The following is a 23,031-nucleotide window of genomic DNA, read 5'->3' as shown; positions in this document are numbered from 1 at the left end:
AAGCGGTTTACAAAAGATGCAGCTAAAACATACAAAAGTTAAAATATAATTAAACTAGCAATAGAAGTTTTTGAAAGCAGTATCCTCATCCCCATCATTATAATCATCATCTGTTTATATAGCACCCTTACTGTACATGACACTTCATAAATGAAAGAGCAACAAAACAGTTCTCTGTCCCCCAGGCCTACAATTAATTTTGACAGAATATGCACATGGTTTTTTTTTTTTTCTTGAGGCAGATATATAAATGGATAGAACATGGCTGGCAGCTTGTTCCCTTTCCTTTTCATTTGCTGGCTTCCCTTTCATTTTCTGGAAATGTTGCAAATGGGCTAGACTTTTTTGCCTTTGCCAATCAATCCCACAATGCGAATGTTACATTCGAATGTTACATTTGTTGCTCTTGTCAATTAGGCAATTGGCAAAACGATACATGATTTTCAAGGAATTCAGGGGTAGCTCTGAATTGCTTTTAAAAGCAAAAAAGAATGCATGACAATTGCATCCTTTTCTGGCTTTTATGAGGTGAGGAATTTATTATGGTTGCTATTATTATTATTATTATTATTATTATTATTATTATTATTATTACATGTGCAAGAGGCATTTTGGGTTGGCAAGGAGTGGAGGATACAGGATGCATTAACTTGCATTTGGGGGTTAGAAAAGGGGCCGGGGCAGATCATAACCCAAATGCCTCCCCCCACATAAAAAAAAAGAGGTTTATTTGACAAAATGAGCACACTTTGGGGCATTTTGTGCATGGCTCTTTTAAAAAAAGGAGGGGGGAGTTGCCCCTGCAAACGTCACCTCAAGTTAAACCCGATAAGGCACGCGGGTTAAAATGCCCCTCAATTGTAGTGGGCACTTGCTAACGGAGAGATTCGGGGGACGGGCATCTGGATTTACCCAGTTCCACCCACGTTAACTGGGCCAGTGGGAATGGGGCCTAAGACATGACACAAAAGGAAAGGGGGATGGCAGTGAGGGAGGGGATGAAAAATCCCAATGGTTAGGAAAAACAAGACATTCCACAGTATGAAAGGCCCTTTCCCACGGAGCAATGAACCTTCAAAGGCCAGTAGAAACAAGGTCTCCTCCACCTGTCTACAGAAAGACAGCGAGGGGGGTGCCAGAGTAGCATATCTGGGAAGGGATTCCCAAAGACTATAAGCTCCTGTAGGCCACCTCCCAGTTTTTTGTGGGTTTTTCAGACTATGTGGCCTTGTTGTAGAAGGGTTTATTCCTGACGTTTCATCAGCATCTGGCAATATACTCCACTCTCTTCCATGCCAGCATTCTCTGAAGATGCCAGCCACAGATGCTGGCAAAACATCAGGAATAAACTCTTCTAGAACATGGCCATATAGCCTGAAAAACCCACAAAAAACTATGGATGCCGGCCATGGAAGCCTTCAACTTCACATTGCCATCTCCCATACTCCACTGTGTTGTCAATAGATGTATGAGTGTTGTGGGACAAAAAGAAGAACCTACCCAGAAGATCTTAAAGCACAAGCAGACTGTTATGTTTCAGCTGCACATAAGATGCCCTCTTCAGACCTTCTGATCATTGTAGGAAGGTCTGAGAAAGTAGAAACAAGGACATTTGGGCTAGGTAAAATGTGTGCACTTGCTCTGTGTCACAGAATGGATGAACTTGATCTGAAATATATGTGTTACCTGATTAATACATGGGGTAGAAGCCTACATATGCTTCGTTCCTCATCCACCACTTGTAAATAATCAGTATTACATAAGCATTTGGGTCAAATACATGCACAACTCACCCGTTAAAAGATTCCTGGGTTTTCTCCCTGCTTGGAAGCATGAGCAATAGATATATATTCCAAAGAATATATGAGTGTACATTTGCCTGTCAACAAGAAGAAACATTTATTAAATTCTTCACATTTTTCTAAAGCTTGGAGATTTTACCTTTTGGGATTACATACGTATCTCAAAATCCCACAACTGGCATGGTTACTGCCTGGAGGATACTAGGAGTTGTAGTCTAAACAATTACATTTCCAGGTTGTTCTTTATATATATAAATAGAGAAAGAGAAAGGATTACAGTTCTTTGATTTATAATCTTAATATTCTATTGCCTTTTTTGAGCAGGAATAAAATGAGTTAAAAAATGAGCTAAGGAAACAGGGCATCTGAACTGCAAGCGCCTTCTCTCCTTTGGCCACTTTGTACTTCCAATATGAAAATTAAAATTTAAAGTCTTTTTCCCCCTTTTGAAAATCACTATCCTGACAGCAGCAACTGAATAATGATTGAACAGCAGGAGAAAGGAGACCAACAGTGTATCAGCACCACCATCAAGTGGACAAAATATAAAACTGAAGAAAAAGCTAAGGCATTAGGGTTGGTTTGTTCCCCTTTCTTTTTAAAAGTATGCTAAAGCCTCACAAATTAATCTTAAATTGGTTTCAGTCACAGCCTGAAAAGCTTACTTTTTTTCAGATTCTACCCCAAGAGTTGTGGAGGCAGCACATGGCTATGATCGCTGGGGGATTCTGGAAGTTGTAATCTCCAAAACTATTTTTTCCAAGTCCTTATTTTATTTTAAATCGGCTTCTACTGTACATCTTGCTCTCTCCCAATCTCCCTGATGAATGAGCCAGTCCCTAGATATGGAGACACACAAGCCAGAAGGTACATCAAATCTCTTTGGACACAAACCATTTGGATTGTAGAACTTTTGGAGTCCTGTTGATTTGTTGATTTAAAGGGGGGGGGGGGTGTCTGCAGTTTGAAAGGAGGACAGGATGCAAAGTAGTCAGTCCTCCACATTTGCGGCTTTGACTTTTGCGGCTTTGATTATTTGCGGCTTTAATTGATATGCTCTCTCTATGAATCTCTAGGTCAGTGATAGCAAACCTATGGCACGCATGCCAGAGGTGGCACTCAGAGCCTTCTATGTGGTCGCATGTGCCATCGCCCCAGCACAGAGTTTGCCAGAGTTTGTTACTAGAAAGCCAGAGGGACATGGCACCTTGCAATAAATAAGTGGGTTTTGGGTTGCAATTTGGGCACTCGGACCCTAAAAGGTTCACCATCACTGCTCTAGGTCCTCCAGCATGACTCTGCTGGAAGTTGATCATTGAGCCATGCTGGAGGACCTAGAGATTCCTAGAGAAAAACGCTTTTCTAGCTTTTTGTATGTCCTCCAGCCCAATTCTATGGCCCAGTTCTAGAGCTGATGTCAGGGTGACCAGACATCCTCCGTTTGAGGACACATCCTACATACATTTCAACCTTCTGTCCAGGAGGAATGTCAAAATGTCCTCCATTTTCAGCATAAGGATGAAATTACATTTATAGTAATGCTTGTATAGGGTCATGTTCTACATTTTTCACCATACAGCATAATGAGGTCACCTGCCTCTCCCATGACACACAGGCATGCCTACATGTGCTCATTTGATCATAATCTCTATGTGATAAATTATGACTTGCTCAATCTATGTCTATCCAACTGTCTCTTCAATCCAGAACCAATAGCTCCAGAGAGGGCAACCTGAGTTCTGATAAGACTTCCCATAAACCAGTGATGCTAATGTACAGGAATGGGGCAGATGGAAAAAACACTCTAGTATGCCTCCATGAATGGGATAATTGTGCCCAACCTGTAAATAACCTTTAACTGACACCTGAGTGAGGACAGTGTTCATACAAATGGGAGTATGAAATTAGATCAGTTTTATATTTTAGAAAGTCAAACTCCTACCCATTTCCATCTTTCCTGTACCTTTTCCATCATGGCTGGGATGGCAGTAATGCAGTTTTCATACTGTTGTTTTCTTTGGATTGTTCTCTGGATTTAAATGAGGTTTGAAGAACTACAAGAGCATTGTTTAACAGGACTGTTTTACCTCAACTATTGAAAAATACAATCTCAGTTAGGAAGGCTTTAATTAGACAAAGCTAATTTGTGTTATACACATCTCAGTGTAAAGCTGAGCAATCCTGTTTTATGGTAAACGTGGCAACAGCTTTATGGATTTGTTGCTGCAGAATTGTTCATATTGTCCATTAATTGAAGAGAGAACGGCAAGAGATTAAATAACATTTTCAAAGAGCTGCATGGAACGCATTACGTTTTCATCCTGTAAGAAAAATACATCGTCTCATTATCCAAGAAAGACTTAAAATCTGAAAATAAAAAATCATAAGTAAATAATAAGAAAATAATTAGACAGTAAGTAACAATGTAGCCAATATAATCTCATTATCAGGATAGAAAGAATCCTGTTTGGGAGATACATATGACTAAGCACCATGATTAATTAGAGCTGTGCAAAGAATCCTGGTCCAACCTCCCAAATCTTCACTTTCCAAGAAGCAGCCACTGAGATTGATGGAAGTGAATTCCCCTGTTACTTGAGAAGCAATTGACTGATATTTCCACCACCCTCCTGTGAGTGATCTCCAGTGCAACAGGTAGAAGCCGGGTCCCTGACTCAGTTCTCCTTGCGTCAAACACTGCTTGCACAAGAGGTGGGAATGTCAGCTGGCAGCAAATATTACTTTATAAAGTGGGGTGGGGGAGTGGGTCACATTTAGGTAGAGGTTGTGCTACAGTTTTGCTAGATTTCCTACACTGGGCCATGGATTAGACTAAGGTGGTCTATAGCTTCCTTCTGTCTCTTTGGCTAGAATCGTGTTCAGGCCCTATGCTAGCCAAAAAATAAGAATGTAGGCAGTCGCACTTTCTCAGAGGTTCTCATTCCGCAAGGACGCAGAGTTCCCTCTCTCCCTTTTGCCTTGGAGTAGGCTAAACAACTGTTGAGCTCAAGGCCTTGGTGTTTGTTGTGTAACTTTGAGATGTAGTCTTACACTGCCAGATCCTTGTTCATATTTCTGTGAAGTATGTGTTTTCTGAAGTGCAGGACAGATTGGGAAATATTTATTTCTATATTTTTGAGACCAGTTACTCATTTTTTGACAGCTTTCAATAAATTCATCTATGGTAACTACACCATCCTTATTCTTGTCCATTTTCTGCCAGAGAAGAAACATTTGCTTAAGTGATGTTTACTTCTGTTAATACCACTGTTTTTAACAGCTTAAAACAAGTATGTAGAAACAGTAGCTTTATGCCAAATATAGAAGCTACCTTTTCAACTAATAACTCCATTACTCCCAGACTTACTGGCATCTTGTATTTCCATTGGCAAGCCAGTGAGTGGCCTCATGCCAGGATTTGGGCTGAGCTGTGCTTCCTCTGGCCCTGGGTAGCAGAGATGGCATGTTTGAGGAGTCTGGGGGTCTTTTTAGCCCCCTCCCCCAGGACACTCAGAAGATTAAAGAGTTTGGGTGGGCGGGTATGGGGAAATTGGCCCCCATACCCACTAGGGTCAAATATGTCCCCATTTTTATCAGGATTTATTTATTTATTTATGCTTTTATTTATGCCCACCCATCCCATGGGCCACCCCTCCCTATCTTTTATGTATACACTAAAAACCAATATGGGCAATGCATGGGGGCTGTAGGTAATCCCCCCTCCCCAACCCCTCTAATGCAGGCTGCATCCCCAACCCTGTGTTGCCCTTTTAGGAATATCTGATGCAAAAAGGGGGGCATTTGGGGTGCTGGGGATGTGTGTGTGGGTGGGGGGCTATTTCAGTATGGGGCTGGTTGAATACATTTGCAGGGCTTTCTGTGCAATTTTTGGATAAAAAAATGCTTTAAAATCACACAGAAACTAAAAATTTTCTGGAAACAGATTCACTTAACTATTCAGGAAATTCTTGATATAAATTCTGAGCTAAAACTGGAAGTTTATCTACTAAATTTGTAGATAAAATCAGTCATCTAAATTAAAAGAAGTATGAAAGAATCCTCTGATATATGATCACAGCAGCAAGACTTTCGCTAGCTTAAAGATGGGAAAAGCAAGAAATACCAACTATAAATTGGCTACTCAAACTTAGCACTATGGAAGAGATGGATCGACTCACTGTGTTATTAAACCAAGGAGATGTTGAGAAAGTGAATTAAGAGTGGTTTCCCTTTAGAAAGTTTTGTAAAAAAAGATGGTCACTACAGTAAGTCAGCAATGAATTGGATAAATATTTTATAGGTTTGCTAGGAATGACCTTATATGTGGGTGGAAAGAGGGATACAGTAACGTAAATGGAAATGAATAAGACAATTAAATGTATGATAAACAAAGCATTTATTGTTGCACTAATGAAGGAAGTATCTTGTGTAACATATTAGCTGGTGCCCAGATTGGTAAATGTATTATGCTTGGGTTCTTTTTATTCTAGTCTCACTGTCAAGTAGTGTCACTAGTAATATGCAGGCATCGATCCTATCAAAAAATGCTGAGGCCTCTCAAAAAATGATTAAGACTGGTCAAAGAATGATTTATAACCTGTCAAAATGGATTGATTGATGACTGGAAATGCTAAGGCAGGCCATGTGACCCATCCCAAACAATAGGGGTGTGGTTTGACCCCCTCCCCTCAGCCCCAGGTATTCCAATTAGCCCCCTTGAGGCCATGTGACGCCTCTAGGACCATGCCTAACCACTCCCTGACCAATGACTGCCGATTCTGGTCCCCCTCTGGACCGCGTGTCCCAAACTGTCCAACCATGCTAGATTCTCAATGTTTTCCAATTGGCACTTGAGGTCTCGCGCCCCCTGGCCAATGGTTTGGTCACCATGAGAATCACGTGGTCCATGCCGGTCAACTGGAAGGCCTGGCTGCAGAGAGCTCTATTCTGTAGCGAGACACTGCCATTTTATGCATGCTCAGACGCATTCTGTGGATGAAACAACATGCAGGCACCAAGCATTTACTTTTACTATTACTTCCCTTGATCTAGACACTATACTTTTATTGATGCAGCCTAAAATAGCATTGGCCTTTTTAGCTGCCGCATCGCATTGTTGACTCATGTTCAACTTGTGATCTACTTGGACTCCTAGATCCCTTTCACATGTAGTTTCATTCAGCCAGGTGTCCCCCATCCTATATCTGTGCATTTCATTTTTCTGCCCTAAGTGCAGTACCTTACATTTCTCTGTGTTGAATTTCATTTTGTTAGCTATGGTCCAGCTTTCAAGTCTAATCAGGTCATTTTGAATTTTGATCCTGTCCTCTGGAGTATTAGCTATTCCTCCTAATTTGGTGTCATCTGCAAATTTGATAAGTATGCTCCCAATTCTGTCATCCAAGTCATTGATAAAGATGTTGAACAGTACTGGCCCCAGGACAGAACCCTGTGGGATCCCACTGGTCACTTCTCTCCAGGATGAAAACGTGCCATTGTTGAGCACCCTTTGCATTCAGCCAGTCAACCAATTACAAATCCATGTAACTGTTACCTTGTCTAGTCCACATTTTACAAGCTTGTTTGCAAGAATGTCATGGGAAATTTTGTCAAAGGCCTTACTGAAATCAAGATATACTATATCCACAGCATTCCCTTCATCTTCCAGGCTAGTAATTTTATCAAAGAAAGAGATTAGATTTGTCTGGCATGACTTGTTTCTCTGAAACCCGTGTTAACTTTTTGTGATTATGGAATTGCCATCTAGATGTTCACAGACTCTCTGTTTAATGATCTGCTCTAGAATCTTTCCTAGAACTGATGTCAGACTAACTGGACGATAATTGTTGGGATCCTCTTTTTTACCCTTTTTGAAGATGGAAATAACATTTGTGCTCCTCCAGTCTGCTGGGACTTCTCCTGTTCTCCAGGAGCTCTCAAATATGATTGCCAATGGCTCCGATATTACATTTGCCAGTTCTTTTAATACCCTTGGATGTAGTTCATTTGGTCCTGGAGACTTAAATTCATTTAGATTAACAAGGTATTCCTCTACTGTCTCTTTACTTATTCTGTACTGAAATTCCTCTAATCCTGTGGCCCATTGTTCTCAGGTTGATCAACCTTTTCCTTTTGTGAGAAGGCTGAGGCAAAGAAGGTGTTGAGGAATTCTGCCTTTTCTCTGTCTTCTGTTAGCATTTTGCCATCTTCTCCACGCAGTGGCCCTACCATTTCCTTCTTCTTCCTTTTGCTGCGGACATATCCAAAAAAGCCCTTTTTATTGTTCTTAACCTCTCTAGCAAGCCTGAGTTCATTCTGCGCTTTAGCTTTTCTGACTTTACCCCTACACATGCCTGCTATTTCTTTGAATTCCCTTTTTGTGATTTCCCCACTTTTCCATTTCTTATACTTGTTCTGTTTCAAACTTAGGTCAGTTCCTTAGTCATCCATCCTGGTTTCTTGAGACACCTCCCATTTTTCTTTCTCACAGGAACTGTTTGAAATTGTGCCTTCAGTATCTCCCTTTTGAGAAAGTCCCATCCATCCTGAAGTCCCTTATCTTTTAGTATTTCTGACCATCGGATCACCCTCAATACTTCTCTGAGTATATCACTCAGAATTTTTCTCATGCCCTGCCATTTTCACCTCCAATGTAAGTATGAATGCATACATGCAAAACATGTTGGTGGAACTTTTAGAACGTTTAGAAACATATCTACATCTTAGGAATGGGGGAAACATTTATGGGCTGTACATAGATAGATTCTTCCACAAGTGAGGTTTGTGGTGGGTTGCAATCTCCCTCTTCCATCCCGTCTTCCATCAACTTTTCCATCACTTCTTCCATAATCCCTTCCGTCAACTCTTCCATCCTTCTTCCATCATTGTCTCTTCTGTCTGAGTAGCCAATGAAATCCATACTGCTGGGTGTCTTTTCTTTAGATCCCTTTTTAGATTAAATATTAAATGGTATGGGAGGATTAATTATAATTTGGCCAGGATGTTATCTCGGTTGGTTTTATTTTCCTTGTAGTAGAAGAACCCTCAAAATGGTGTCTCCATGTTGCCTCCTCTATAGAACGTGTCAGTGCATGCATAAAATGGCAGTATCTTCCTACAGAATGGAACTCTCTGCAGCCAGCCTTCCGGTTGGCTAGCACAGGCCACGAGATTCTCGTGGGGACAAAACTGTTGGCCAGGGGGCACGTGACCTCCAGGGCCAATTGGAAAACGTGGAAAACCTAGCACAATTGGACAGTTTGGGACACGCAGTCCAGAGGAGTCCCAGAATTGGCCACCATTGGTCGGGAGGTGATGAGGCATGGTCTTAGAGGGGTCAAATGGCCTCAAGGGGGCTAATGGGAACACCTGGGGCTGGGGGGAGGGGGTCAAACCACCCCCCATTCTTCAGGGTGGGTCACATGGCTAGGATGTCCCACTCAAGCATTTCCAGGGGAGAGACATGTCCATCAGTTTGACAGGTCATCAATTCATTTTGATGACAGGTCATAAATCATTATTTGAGAGGCATTAAAAAGTCATACAGTCAGCCCTCCTCATAGGCAGGCTTGCCTTCCATGGCTTTGAGTTTAAGCAGAAGTCAAGCCCCGGCAGAAGTAATGGGGTGCATACCTGCTCTGCCAATGGCATGTGCTGCTGAGAGCATGCAGCTCATTGTTTTATTTTTTAAAAATAATTTTATTAAACACATCATACTGAAATATACATAACAATCTCTACTATAGCATTATATCAACTACAGTATCATTGCTACATTTTCGTTATTCCAGTATCATTGTTTCATCGAAGATGCAAAGAGAGACCAAAATAGATACCAAAATACTGTAGAGAACAACTAAATGTATTCTTAATCCCATCCCTATAACAAACAGTGTATCATGACTGAAAGCAATTACTGGGTGAGTATGGTTCCTTAGTTGCAAATATTGAACATAACTATTGCCCTTCTTTGCTTTCTAAATACTATATAGTATATTCAGTATCAGTATTACATGAATCTCATTTACCTTCTCTCTCACTCAAACCTTCCTCCCTCCATACCTTCTTACTAAAATCCTCTTCCCATACCTTCTTCTTTCTATAACCTTCCATTCTAACACACTTAAACCTTCCAGTCTTTACCTACATTCTCCCATCTTCTGGTTTCTGTCTCAATATGTCTACCTCTTCTTGTTTCTATTTCCCACATAACTTTTAGATAGTAAAAAGAAGATTTCATTTGTGAAAGTCACTATCCCTTTAAGGATTATCTTCAAGGATAATTCCATGATTGTTGCTTCTGTGATATCTATTAAGCCAGTTCCATATCTGTTCTGTCTGTCTCAATGTTGTTTTCCCTTCTATATTCCTTTCTCCTCCCCCTTTTTGCTGATTATTTCAATTAGATAAAGCTCCTTGGTTTTTTGTTTTTATTTTTTCATGAAAGAGACCTCCTTTGATTTATCCCGATTCTAAATTTAACTTCTTTCCCCAAACTATCAGACTTATAGTCTGCTATATAAATTACTAATATTATTAATTTTTATCTGGAATGTCCGTTTCCCCCTCTTTCATGTCTCTTCTCAACTTTTACTATTTATACCCTTTAATTACTTTCCTATATATAATTTTCAATAGCTGAATATGGCCCATTATTTTCTATGGGGTTTCCACATACTCTCTTTCTCCCATACATGGGGGAGGGGTCCGGTGTATGAGGAGGGCAGTCTGTAAACCATTTTTTAAATTTTAAATTTAAATAATTTTTGTAAATCATTTTTTGACAGGAGCGACACCTACATGTTACTCACTCTTATGAGCACAGATGTGAGGGAGGCACACGTCCTTGTTTGGCCCATAGCGCCTGCTGGACATTACTTGCTCCCGGCCGTGGCCAGACTGCTGAGTCAGTAGTTGTGCTGTAGCCAGGAGGGAGCTTTTGTTGTCAGAGGCTTTAGCTCTGCCTGTCCATCAGTCCAGCAGATCAGAGTCTGAGTTGGTCACCACCAAGTCGATGCTGTTTCTTCTCAGAGGACTTACTGACAGGGGTCCCACGGTCCAGGGGCACATCTGCTCGGTAGGCATGTCGTAGAAGTTGACTGTGGGGTAGAAGACACAGGTGGTCACAAGTGGGTCAGGCCAGGTAGGAGGGAGAGAGCGAGTATCTGAAATATTTTTAAACAACTGGTCAAAAACCTTGACCAGAAAATTCTTGGACCAAGAAGAATCTTGCCACTTTGGGGGTGATTCAACACAAAATTTCCATGCAGTTGTATTGTACATTTTCTGCCCAGAAAGATCATAGAGAGAGAAATAGGACATATATGTGTCTGTGTGTGTATACTATTTTCTGTACACAAATATTATTTTATGCACAAAATATTCTGTTGCCTGAGCAGAAAATGCAGTTTTCTGCAGAAAAACTATACCATGCATTGATTTTGTTCAGAACAAGTCCTGAATTGCAATCCGTTTTTTGAAAAAAAAACCTCTGAAAGCCTTCTTCCAGTGGAAATTACAATATCAAAATTATTTATTGCTTCCTTTGAGAATGAAATTAGCAAAGAATTACAGAGGTCCCTCCAGATTCGCTGTGTGGTGAATGTGGAATAACCACAAATAAAAAAAATACTATTCTTTTTACCTAAGAGAACACTTCTCTAGGAACCTCCAGGTCCTCAAGTGCACCTCTATGCTCAATATTTGCCAGAGGTGGATCGTAGAATAATGCTGGAGGACCCACAAATGCCTAGAGAAGAGTTTTCTCTAGGAATTTCTCGGTTCTGCAGCACAACTCTATGGTAAGCACCTGGCAGGATTACACTGGAGGACCTGGAGATTCCTAGAAAGTACATATTGATCAAATCCTCAAAAGTCAAAGAAGCAAATGTGGAGGAACAATTGTACATCCCTGCAAAGTAGGGAGGAAACCTTGCTGGCTGCCAACTTTTCATTCATTCTACTTGCAAAGACTAACTTGGACCCAAAGCACAAACTCTTTCATCCCACCCTCATTGCAATGCTTACTCAAAATTTGTTTGCCTTATTTATTTATTCAATATATACCATGCCTTTCCCAAGGGATGGGATCCAAGGCAGCTTGGAAAATGTGAAGATAAAAGTTTAGCTTTTAAAAAAAAAAACCCACAGATTTTTTATGGCAGTTAAAAGACAAATAACAGTTCTGTTTAAAAGGTTAAAATAGTTTAACATGCATTTAATGCACAATTTAAAATCTGCACAAAAAGAGAAAATAGAGAAACACATATGTGTGTTAAAGAGGAAAAGGGAGGATTCTGTACCCCTAAACAACAGCATTTGTTCTCTCTAAACTACAAATCCCAAGATTTTAAAGTGGGATCCAACCAGTGTAATTGTCCAGTGTATTTTCAACATATACCAGGTTGAAAATCTGGAAGTTTCTGTGAGTTATGATTTATATACCCACAAAGGATTTGGGACTTTTTAAACTTTTTATATCAGTCACCTTAATTATTCAACAGTTTAAAATGCTTTTTAAAGTGCACTGAATTATTTTTCATGTTTCACGTTTTAAATTGCATGTGCTGATTTTACTGAAGTCCACTCAGAGATTTCATAATATAAATACTTCAATAAAGAAAATATTTCAGTAAAGAAGTAACACACACACACACACACACACACACACACACATCAAAAACAGAAAACATTCTTAACCATCCATACATTTCATAACTTTACATTAGCTTTGTACAACAAAACAAAATATGTACAACGATAATCACACCTATTTTAGCATTTGCACTTAAACTTCCTCTCATTGTGATAAGATTTTTAAACACCTAAACTAATTGGTGATTTATGCACCAGGGAAGCCCAGTAATTTCCTCTATTTAATTAATTAATTAAGTAATATTTCTGGCCCTTCTTGCAAGAGGGAACTCAACACCATTTTCCATGGCCCAGCAGCATCTACTGTGATGGAGAGCCACTCTCCAAGTCCTTTCCTGACCCCCCACTGCATGAAAAGTAACTTCTAATAGGAAAAGGAGGGATTTGAACCCAATTCCTTTTCCTGGCACAGCGTCCACTCCAGCATTGACCCTTCCTTGCTTAGTCTCCCCATAGATAGACTGGTGAGAAGTATTTTTGCAAGATTCTAGGGGTGCTGGAGGCCAGGAGGAAATAGCCCACCCTTTATCGTGGCTTCTTAGCATAGAATATAAACCATTTAAATCACTTCCAGGTTAAACCACAAATAACTGAACAAGGCCTATTAAATCAAAAGCAGCATCTGTTTAAAACTAGGCACATGGACACTTAGAAAGGGGTGCAATGAGTCCCTAAAGGCTTTAATGAAAAGCATTGAGTTTTTGGTTGGTTGCTGCACAGAAACCAATACTGGCTCCTGTTGCTACTTGGAGGTCAACAATGGTTGTCATAAAGGTGGGTTGGTGGAGATGTTACTTACTTCTTAGGTTAATGGTCAGGTTGAATATGTCTTCCTCTGCCTCTGTCTGGAAGGACATTCTTCTGTTGGGGAAGGAATATAGGTCAAGACCTGAACCCAGGAAGATGTACTGATTTATAAGTATGGAGATCTGTGATGGAACATCTCTTGCTGGACATCACAAAGCTAAATGGACTCATTTCCCCAAAACTCAATGGAAGTTACCTCACAAAAAAAGAAAGCATGCAGGCATCTGACTAACATCTCCAATTCATTTGGTTTGTAACATCTTGCCTGATGAAGAGCTTCGAAATCTTGCAACAATTATATTGTGCATTTCGGTTGTGCAGTAAAGGTATCCCTGATAGATTTTGAATGGAGGCTGTCTTGTTTGAGCTGTTGTTGGGTGCCTTCATTTCCAGATTATGAAAACCCTAAAGTGAACCCATCACAGAGTTTTCTTGGCAAGATTCCTAGTTCAGAGGGGGTTTGCCTTTGCCTTCCTCAGAGGCTTGAGAGTATGTGACTCCCCAAGGTTCCCCAGTGAATCTTCATGGACGAGCGAGGATTCAAACCCTGTTCCATTGTTCAAACCCCTACAACAGGTTGGCTCTCTTAGGGCTTTCTTGACTAGATTTCTTCAGAGGGGGTTTGCCACCATTGCCTTCCCCTGAGACTGAGAGAGTATGGCTTCGCCAAGTGGGGATTCAAACTCTGGTCTCCTGGAATCCCGGTCCAACACCCAACCAACTCTTATGTTCGGTAAAATGTCCCTTTAAGATGTTATAAAATAATAATATGGCTGTCAATGGTGAGGAACACCAGGCTATAAGCTGACCTCATATATAAGTTGAGGGCGTTTTGGGGCCAAAATTATGGATTTTGATATGACCCATAGATAAGTCAAGGGTAAAACATAAGCACATGTAATGAAGAATGTAAAGGATGAAGTAAAGAAAATCAATGCAAAGAACTTACAAAATTCCAGCAGACATAACTATTAGTGCCTATGCTGAAGGCTGGATGGATGAGAGAGTAGAAGGGGGTCAGTGCTTTGAGGGCAGATTAAACTCTTGCTTTTCACCATAAATATGTGTGTGTGTTAAAATGAAGTACTTTAATTGACCCATGGATAAGTTGACTCAGGTTTGTTTTTTTTTTGGTCAAATTTCTAGACTTACACATTTATATGTACAGTACATTATACATATTGCAACAGGAAGATAAAAGCCTCCAAAGACTTTGGAAGAAGGCAAATGTATTTGTGCCTCATTTCAGGTTGGTCAATGCATTGTTGCCAAATACTGCAATACTGCGTTATGGATTGTGCTTCTGCACTCTGCTCCTCTTGAGGTCAAGCACCTTGGACAGTGCTGACCACTGGCATCTCTGTTTGGGCCTATTTTTTGGTTTTGTTACTGCAATACACAAAGGAGAGCCAACAGACATTGGGTCACCCTAGCCTAATGGCACCAGCATGATGGCATTTTGCTTGCATAACCCCATTGTTAGGTGCCCACATACCTTTTCTGCTTTTCTTCTTTCTTTGGCCGGTTCCCTGAAATTTGGGAGAAGATGCCAGACATCTTCTTGCTGACCCTTGTCAGGAAGCTCTGGTTTTTAGCACACTGCAGGAGGAAGAGGTGGGGTAAGGAGATATTTAATTTTAGTTATGTATGTGTTATGTATTATTTATGTATTCTATTGTAACTTGCCTTGATCCTTCTGGAAAGGCGGGATATACATAAATTCTGTTGTTGTTGTTGTTGTTGTTATTTAATCCGGAGGGCTCCCCTCCAAAATAACCCAGTTTTTTCTCTTCAGAAACAGGCATCCAACTGGATGCTTAGAATGAATTCCTCAAAGGCAAGTAACGAAGCCTTGGCCCTATGAAAATGTATTGCTATCGTCATTCATTCATCAATCAGCTCCAATCCATCCATCTCTTATCAATGATCTGTCATTTCTAATTTCTAAGTTTGCAGGTCCTTGGATAAGCTTGCATGTAGGGGCTGGACTTAGATCATTGTACTGGGGCATGAAAGGGGTCTGGGCCTTGGGGCCAATGTACCTCAAGCGAAGAGATGCTCCTAGAAGGGCTGTCGCTGGAGGCCAGGCTGTGTTGAATGGCAGGGTCCTCGGTAGTGGTGGTAAGGCCTTGGTTTAAAATGTCTACCAGACGGCACCAATGATTAAAGATGAACCTTGGGTGATGTTGATTTAATTGTAGATAGAAAGCTTTGTCTGTCACACGAACACACAGAATGCGTTGCCTGGCATCATGGACGGACATTTGTACGTGCTGAAGGGGGAGCATCCTGTGTTAAGCAAGGAGTGGATGAGTTAGTGAGTAATGAGTAACTGCCCTGGATCAGTGCTAGGGAATTCTGGGAACTGTAGTTTTGTGAGACATTTAGCCTTATCTGTCAGAGAGCTCTGGTGCCACAACTACAATTCACAGAATTACATAGCACTAATCCTGGATTGTTCCTGCAGTGGATCGTTACCATTCACTTTCTGTAAGCTATTGGTTTCCCTTCCATTTTCCCAAAATGCACACGGAGTCTGCAGGCTGGAATTTTTTTCCCCAATTGCACATTTTGTATTTTGTTAACACAGTTTGCCCCCCCCCCCCAACCAACTGCTCAAATACCTGGTCAATTCGAGGACTGGTTTCCTTGCTGTCCCACTGTAGCCCCTTGAAGATGCCCACTTGCTCTTTGCCATCAATAGGACATTGGGAACTGAGAGGGAGGGCTCTGAAGAAGTCACCCCCAAAGTCACATGTGTGGGGACATTTGTGATGGACACTGATTTCCCTTGTTTGGTGACCTGTTGGGGGAAAAACCAAACATGCCAAGGGCAGGCCAGTTAAAGGTCATTAACTCACACCAGCCACAAAATGAAAGGAACCAAAGTTTGACTTCATAGAACCAGAAAGATTGAAAGTTCCTGCATGGCAGAATGGGGTTGAACTGGTTGGCCCTTGGACATCAGTTTTGTGGGACCAGGTAAAAGCCCGATTGATCCCTAGTGTCAGGTTGACAAGCAGAGGAGAACAGAAGGGAGCATTGATTTGAGAAGCTGCCCACAGTTTGGTGTTTCCGTTGGGCTATAGATGGGCTACAGAAGTTAGAGGTTAGAGGGGCAAGGTTCAAGTAAAATCTACACACCTGCGTAAAGTTACTCTCAAACACGGGAGAAAAAGGAAAGAGATTGTAAAGGGGCGAATGGATTAGCTTGCAAAGGGGTCCATCCTGCCCAGTTAGCTCTTTGCATACGGCAATGTTGCTCGCTGGAGCGCGCGTCGCCATACTGTAAACTACAACGATGAGGACCCGTCTGCCTCCGGCACAGCTGAGCAACACAGAGACTCAAGCAAAGCAAGCCTGATGTCACACTGCGCGACCGATGGTGACGTGCTACTCCAGACATCCTCTGAGGCTGGGAGAGTGTAGCTGGCCCATGCCCTGGGGCTGAGAGTGATTGGCCACATGCTCTGAGGCTGAGAGAGTGTGGCTGGCTCATGCCCTGGAGCTGAGAGTGTGTGGTTGGCCCATGCTCTGGGGCTGAGAGTGATTGCCACATGCTCTGAGGCTGAGAGAGTGTGGCTGGCTCATGCCCTGGAGCTGAGAGTGTGTGGTTGGCCCATGCTCTGGGGCTGAGAGCGATTGCCACATGCTCTGAGGCTGAGAGAGTGTGGCTGGCTCATGCCCTGGGGCTGAGAGTGACTGGCACATGCTTTGGGGCTGAGAGAGTGTGACTGACAAATGCTATGAGCCTAGGAAGCTCAGGAATAGAACCCCCCCCCCCCGCGACGGCTTCGCCTTGAGAAGAATTTTGGCCCGGCTGCAGCCCGTCGCTTCCTCGCTGTCGTTAGGGAAGCGACGGGCCGCGACCGGGCCAAAATTCTTCTCAAGGCGAAGCCGTCAGAAAGCGACGGTCCCCGAACGGGCCAAAATTCCCCCAAAGGCGTTGCCTTCTACCTTTAGGCTCCAGGGCGGCTTTCCTTTGCCTTCATTGAGAGTAACCGGTGAGTGAGTTGGAAAAGGCCGCGCTGCCGGCTTCCTTCCTTGACCCTCCGCCTCTAACGCCTCCCTTTTCCCAGGGAGGACTAAGAGAGCCTGCCTCCTCTTCCCCTCCTGGAATGAAAGTGCTCCTGCCCTCTGAGCATGTGCAGAGTATCTTTCCTGGGACTAATCTCTGGATGGTCCTCGCCCCCAAAGGAGGACAAGGTCGAGATAAATGTAGGATGTTACCCAGCAGAAGCTAAAAAAACATTCATTTAATGCACATTTCTAGGGTTTATTTACAGCTTCGTGGTGCAAGTTTCCAGCTTGGACCAGTCCCAGGCTTTTCTTGGCCATCCTCTGAGGCTGAGAGAGTGTGACTTATTGCCCAAGGTCTCCCAGTGGGTTTCATGACCGAGCCAGGATTCGAACCCTGGTCCCTATAGTCAAAGTCCCAACTAAGGCATTGTGTGGTATGGCATTTCTTCTTCTTGTTGTTATTGTTGTTGTTGTGTGCCTTGGTAGGGACAGTCCTGGGGCAGAAAGTGACCTGTCAATAGCATTGAAATCTTAATAAACTCTTTGTCCACTCGGTTTCTGAACATGGGAAGAGAAGGGCACCATCTTGTCCTTCACCACAGTCCATAAACTGACCCTGGAAGAGAATCTCTCAGCTATGTCCCCCAGCCATTGCTGAACGCAGCTCTCAGGAAAACCCCCAATGAGCCCCACAGCTATCTGCAAATATGTGTGTTTGTTGCGTGACTTCATGCTTTTTCCCACTTTAGAATCATAGAGTTGGAAGAGACCGCAAGAGCCATCCAGTGCAATACTCTGCCATGCAGGAACTCTCCATCAAAGCATTCCTGACAGATAGCCATCCATGCTTTAAGACCTCCAAGGAAGGAGACTCCACTACACTCTGAGGGAGTTTGTTCCACTGTTGAACAGCCCTGACTGTCAGGAAGTCCTCCTAATGTAGAGGTGGAATCTCTTTTCCTGGAGCTTGCATCCATTGCTCCGGGTCCTAGTCTCTGGAGCAGCAGAAAACAAGCTTGTTCATTCCTCAATATGACATCCCTTCAGATATTTAAACAGGGCTATCATATCACCTCTTAACCTTCTCTTCTCCAGGCTAAACATCCCCAGCTCCCTGAGTCGTTCCTCATAGGGCATGGTTTCCAGACCCTTCACCATTTTAGTCGCTCTCCTTTGGACACATGGTTCCAGTTTCTCCACATCCTTTTTAACGTTGGCTTTTTGGCTTAGAAATGGAGGTGAGCACCACCCCCTACAGTCAGTTACAACTTGACGTTCATGTCAAAGGACTACTACCTTTACGGGGCCCTGTCATAGGGTTCTCTTGGCAAGAGCTGTTCAGAGGAGGTTTGCCCTTGCCTTCTCATGAGGCTGAGAGAGTGTCACTCAGTGGGTTCCCATGGCTGAGCTGGGATTCAAACTTTGGTCCAACGCTCAAACTGCTACGCCACACGTGGCAGTTAAAGCAGTATCAACCTGCATTAATTCTGCAGTGTGGCAGTTGTCTTAGGCAGAGATGACCCCGATTAATTCACTGTTGACCCACGTTTTCAGCTATTTTTGACAGATCCTAGTATCTCTCTCCCCGCTTTCTCCCTTTGTCTTCAGCCTATTTCACTTGCTGCAGACGGAGTTCAAAGTGCAAAAGTAGTTACAAATATCCCATAAATGTCGTATCCCATAAATCTCTGTCAGACATCCATGCTTAAAGACCTCCAAGGAGGGAGACTCCACTACACTCTGAGGGAGTTTGTTCCACTGTTGAACAGCCCTTACTGTCAGGAAGTTCCTCCTAATGTAGAGGTGGAATCTTTTTTCTTGTAGCTTGCATTTATTGCTCTGAGTCCTAGTCTCTGGAGCAGCAGAAAACAAGCTTGTTCATTCCTCAATATGACATCCCTTCAGATATTTAAACAGGGCTATCATATCACCTCTTAACCTTCTTTTCTCCAGGCTAAACATCCCCAGCTCTCTAAGTCATTCCTCATAGGGCATGGAGGTATGGATGGACTGAATCAGGGAGGTCATGTGCTTGAATCTGCAGGACCTGAGCAGAGGAGGCTTGGAGATATCTCTTCCACAGGGTCACCATGAGTCAGGGCTGACTCTGAGGCAGTGAACAATAACCAATGTTTCACCAATAGATAATCAGAGAGTGAATAAATTACCACTGCATGCGTGAAGGACAATAATGATTTAAAGTATCTGTGAAGGCAATAGTCAGTACACTTTGGTTTTTAAAAAATGAAATAGGATATTTTATTATATCCCTACATTTTGGTTGACCATGGCAGATGAATACATTCACAGATGGGTGTATACCAAGGCCCCACGGAATTTAACCTATTTTCAAATTTCCCATGGATACTTTGATATTCATGATAATGTTCCCTTTCGATGCCATGTCTGTTTCTGTCTTCAGTCTTTTCTGCTGTCAAAAAAAGAAGAAAGTTATCATTAAATGGTGCTATTATTACTATTTATTTATACAGCACTGTAGATTTGCACAATTCTGTTATTGATATGCAGTTTATGCTAAAAAGATTCCTTGAAACATTTTTATAACCTTTTAAAACACTCTGTAAGCTGACGCATGTTAGAGTTTTTATGACTGTACTGTATTATTGTATTGTATTTTATCGTTGTGATGGCTGTGGGCCATAATAAATGAATGAATGAATGGCACGGACACCATTTCGCCAGGCTCAGGGTGAGGGAAAAGGTGGAACGGCCACGTGCCCGTTCCGCCTCCTCCCTGCCATTTTCAGCCCTCCCACTGTCTTAGAAAATGGTGCCTGGGGCGAAGAGAGGGGTGTGAACATCTGGCTCGTCCTCCCAGCCCTCTTCCCTCCTGGCTTCCTTTTCCCACGCACTTAAGGGCTCCCAGAGCTATGGCTGCACTGCTTGAGTCTGAGAAGGTGAGGAAGGAAGGAGAAGGGGCCCGTGCCAGCTTCTCTTTCCCTTCTTGCCCTCCACATGGTTGCACTGCCTTCGATTTGGGAAGGGAAGGAGAAGGGTGCCCAGCTGGAGGCCAGGAAAGGGTGCGGGGAAAAGCCGTGCACCTGGAGAGCAGGAAACCCCATGCCTGGCACACAGTCCCCGCTCCTGGGTTGTAAGCCCCTACCCCGGTACATGGTCTCTGCCCTGGCACATAGTCTCTGCCCTCCTTCAGATCTAAGAGTGCATGTACAGCACTGTGTAAATTGACAGCACTTCATACATAAAGGTTAATAAAGGTTAATAGTAATAATAATAATAATAATAATAATAATAATAATAATACCTCAGATGATTGGTTTCTAGTCAGTTTCTCATTGAAAATCATGGGATACTTCATTTTGCAAGGCGTTTGCTGTAATTTCCTTATCAGAAGACACCAGTAGGTGAAGATAACATCCGGATATTCATCATTTAATTTTAAATAATAAATTTTTCCAGTGACCAGACGAATACATATAATCTTCTCTCTGGCGCTATGGATAGAGATTCTGATATCCTGAACCGGTAACATTCTGTATTAAACAATGAATGTATGAGTTAGAAAAATTATTATTACCTACAGGTACTGCAGAATGGCCTCAGGTGACGTTCAACAGGTGTATCAGTTTTTGTGTTTGGAAAGGAAAATAGAGTTCCCACTTGCGAAACTCCATTAGGGCTTGCAACTACATGTGGGACATACTACTCAAGTAGATACAATTTGGAGTGTCATATTGAGGAGGGAGCAAGCTTGTTTTCTACTGCTCCGGAGAACAGAACTTGGAGCAAGGGATGCAGGCTACAGGAAAAGATTCCACTTCAGCATTAGGAGGAACTTCCTGACAGTAAGGTCTGTTTGACAGTGGAATAGACTCCCTTGGAGTGTGATGGAGTCTCCTTACTTGGAGGTCTTTAAACAGAGGCTGGATGGCCATCTGTCGGGGATGCTTTGATTTGTATTTTGTTAATGCCACTGAACCAATTATCAACATACCTTGTCAATTGAAGGTGAGACTTCTTCATTGGGCCATTGTAGTCTCTCAAAGATACCCACTTCCTTTTGGCCAATAATAAAATGTTTGGAACTGGGAGGTAAGCCTCTGTAGATGTCACCCCTACCACTACAGCAGTAGGAATATTTGTAATGGTCACTAACATCCCTTCCTTCGTGATCTGTTGGGGAAACACAGTTGGAAAGCAAGAATGGATTAGTTATGGAACTCTTAGCTTTTGACTGTCCCATCTCATAGAATCATAAACGTTTATCAGACAGGGTTTCTGCAGCCCAGATCTGGGCTCCTGTGCAGGAGGCAGTTTGAAATGACGTGTTATCCAGAATGTATTTCCATACCTCATTGATTTCAATGGGAGCCCCATCTGAAGAGATATAAGCCTTTACCTTTTGGTTGGCTTTTATTCATTTATGAATCTGTATTGATATAAATTAAAAGAAATAAACAACTCTCTCTCTTTCCCTTGTTTGGTGACCTGTTGGGGGAAAAACCAAACATGCCAAGGGCAGGCCAGTTAAAGGTCATTAACTCACACCAGCCACAAAATGAAAGGAACCAAAGTTTGACTTCATAGAACCAGAAAGATTGAAAGTTCCTGCATGGCAGAATGGGGTTGAACTGGTTGGCCCTTGGACATCAGTTTTGTGGGACCAGGTAAAAGCCCGATTGATCCCTAGTGTCAGGTTGACAAGCAGAGGAGAACAGAAGGGAGCATTGATTTGAGAAGCTGCCCACAGTTTGGTGTTTCCGTTGGGCTATAGATGGGCTACAGAAGTTAGAGGTTAGAGGGGCAAGGTTCAAGTAAAATCTACACACCTGCGTAAAGTTACTCTCAAACACGGGAGAAAAAGGAAAGAGATTGTAAAGGGGCGAATGGATTAGCTTGCAAAGGGGTCCATCCTGCCCAGTTAGCTCTTTGCATACGGCAATGTTGCTCGCTGGAGCGCGCGTCGCCATACTGTAAACTACAACGATGAGGACCCGTCTGCCTCCGGCACAGCTGAGCAACACAGAGACTCAAGCAAAGCAAGCCTGATGTCACACTGCGCGACCGATGGTGACGTGCTACTCCAGACATCCTCTGAGGCTGGGAGAGTGTAGCTGGCCCATGCCCTGGGGCTGAGAGTGATTGGCCACATGCTCTGAGGCTGAGAGAGTGTGGCTGGCTCATGCCCTGGAGCTGAGAGTGTGTGGTTGGCCCATGCTCTGGGGCTGAGAGTGATTGCCACATGCTCTGAGGCTGAGAGAGTGTGGCTGGCTCATGCCCTGGAGCTGAGAGTGTGTGGTTGGCCCATGCTCTGGGGCTGAGAGCGATTGCCACATGCTCTGAGGCTGAGAGAGTGTGGCTGGCTCATGCCCTGGGGCTGAGAGTGACTGGCACATGCTTTGGGGCTGAGAGAGTGTGACTGACAAATGCTATGAGCCTAGGAAGCTCAGGAATAGAACCCCCCCCCCCCCGCGACGGCTTCGCCTTGAGAAGAATTTTGGCCCGGCTGCAGCCCGTCGCTTCCTCGCTGTCGTTAGGGAAGCGACGGGCCGCGACCGGGCCAAAATTCTTCTCAAGGCGAAGCCGTCAGAAAGCGACGGTCCCCGAACGGGCCAAAATTCCCCCAAAGGCGTTGCCTTCTACCTTTAGGCTCCAGGGCGGCTTTCCTTTGCCTTCATTGAGAGTAACCGGTGAGTGAGTTGGAAAAGGCCGCGCTGCCGGCTTCCTTCCTTGACCCTCCGCCTCTAACGCCTCCCTTTTCCCAGGGAGG

At 43.1% G+C, this 23,031-nt stretch overlaps 2 protein-coding genes across 3 annotated transcripts; both read right to left on the bottom strand.

Moving 5' to 3' along the window:
* Positions 1-4,075: 4,075 nt before the first annotated feature.
* LOC149312492 (Golgi-associated RAB2 interactor protein 1A-like) lies at positions 4,076-17,094 on the bottom strand. The gene is made up of 8 exons (XM_089527205.1): positions 16,407-17,094; positions 15,887-16,065; positions 15,305-15,551; positions 14,758-14,861; positions 13,255-13,316; positions 10,842-10,900; positions 4,854-5,018; positions 4,076-4,123 (listed from the first exon to the last, which is right to left on the bottom strand). The coding sequence occupies exons 1-8, from the start codon at positions 16,545-16,547 to the stop codon at positions 4,076-4,078; spliced, it is 1,005 nt and encodes a 334-aa protein (XP_089383331.1). The 5' UTR covers positions 16,548-17,094.
* A 2,465-nt stretch (positions 17,095-19,559) lies between these two features.
* Positions 19,560-22,712, bottom strand: LOC149312491 (Golgi-associated RAB2 interactor protein 1A-like). Of its 2 annotated transcripts, none has more exons than XM_089526883.1 (4): positions 22,091-22,712; positions 21,256-21,434; positions 20,566-20,794; positions 19,560-19,713 (listed from the first exon to the last, which is right to left on the bottom strand). In XM_089526883.1, the coding sequence occupies exons 1-4, from the start codon at positions 22,229-22,231 to the stop codon at positions 19,621-19,623; spliced, it is 642 nt and encodes a 213-aa protein (XP_089383009.1). In that variant the 5' UTR covers positions 22,232-22,712; the 3' UTR covers positions 19,560-19,620. The 2 variants fall into 2 exon arrangements, with proteins under 2 accessions (XP_089383009.1, XP_089383010.1); XM_089526884.1 differs by having other exon boundaries at positions 19,560-19,710.
* Between the last annotated feature and the right edge of the window lie 319 nt (positions 22,713-23,031).

This window comes from Sceloporus occidentalis, unplaced genomic scaffold, assembly GCF_023333645.1.
Source record: "Sceloporus occidentalis isolate IW3139 unplaced genomic scaffold, rSceOcc1.0.p SCAF_5, whole genome shotgun sequence".
NCBI classification, from domain to species: Eukaryota; Metazoa; Chordata; class Lepidosauria; order Squamata; family Phrynosomatidae; genus Sceloporus; species Sceloporus occidentalis.
The sequence above is the reverse complement of the archived record's forward strand: the minus strand, read 5'-3'. Positions and strand labels throughout refer to the sequence as shown.

What these genes read in the sequence shown, in the direction of transcription:
- LOC149312492 (XM_089527205.1), bottom strand. Translation starts at nt 16,547, where the DNA reads ATGGCGACGCGCGCTCCAGCGAGCAACATTGCCGTATGCAAAGAGCTA. An exon ending in TTGAGAGTAACTTTACGCAG is followed by an intron (nt 16,066 to 16,406) that starts GTGTGTAGATTT and finishes TTCCCCCAACAG; the next exon opens with GTCACCAAACAAGGGAAATC. An exon ending in CCTGACCATTAACCTAAGAA is followed by an intron (nt 10,901 to 13,254) that starts GTAAGTAACATC and finishes TCTACCCCACAG; the next exon opens with TCAACTTCTACGACATGCCT.
- LOC149312491 (XM_089526883.1), bottom strand. Translation starts at nt 22,231, where the DNA reads ATGGCGACGCGCGCTCCAGCGAGCAACATTGCCGTATGCAAAGAGCTA. An exon ending in TTGAGAGTAACTTTACGCAG is followed by an intron (nt 21,435 to 22,090) that starts GTGTGTAGATTT and finishes TTTCCCCAACAG; the next exon opens with ATCACGAAGGAAGGGATGTT. An exon ending in CTAGAAACCAATCATCTGAG is followed by an intron (nt 19,714 to 20,565) that starts GTATTATTATTA and finishes TTTTTTTGACAG; the next exon opens with CAGAAAAGACTGAAGACAGA.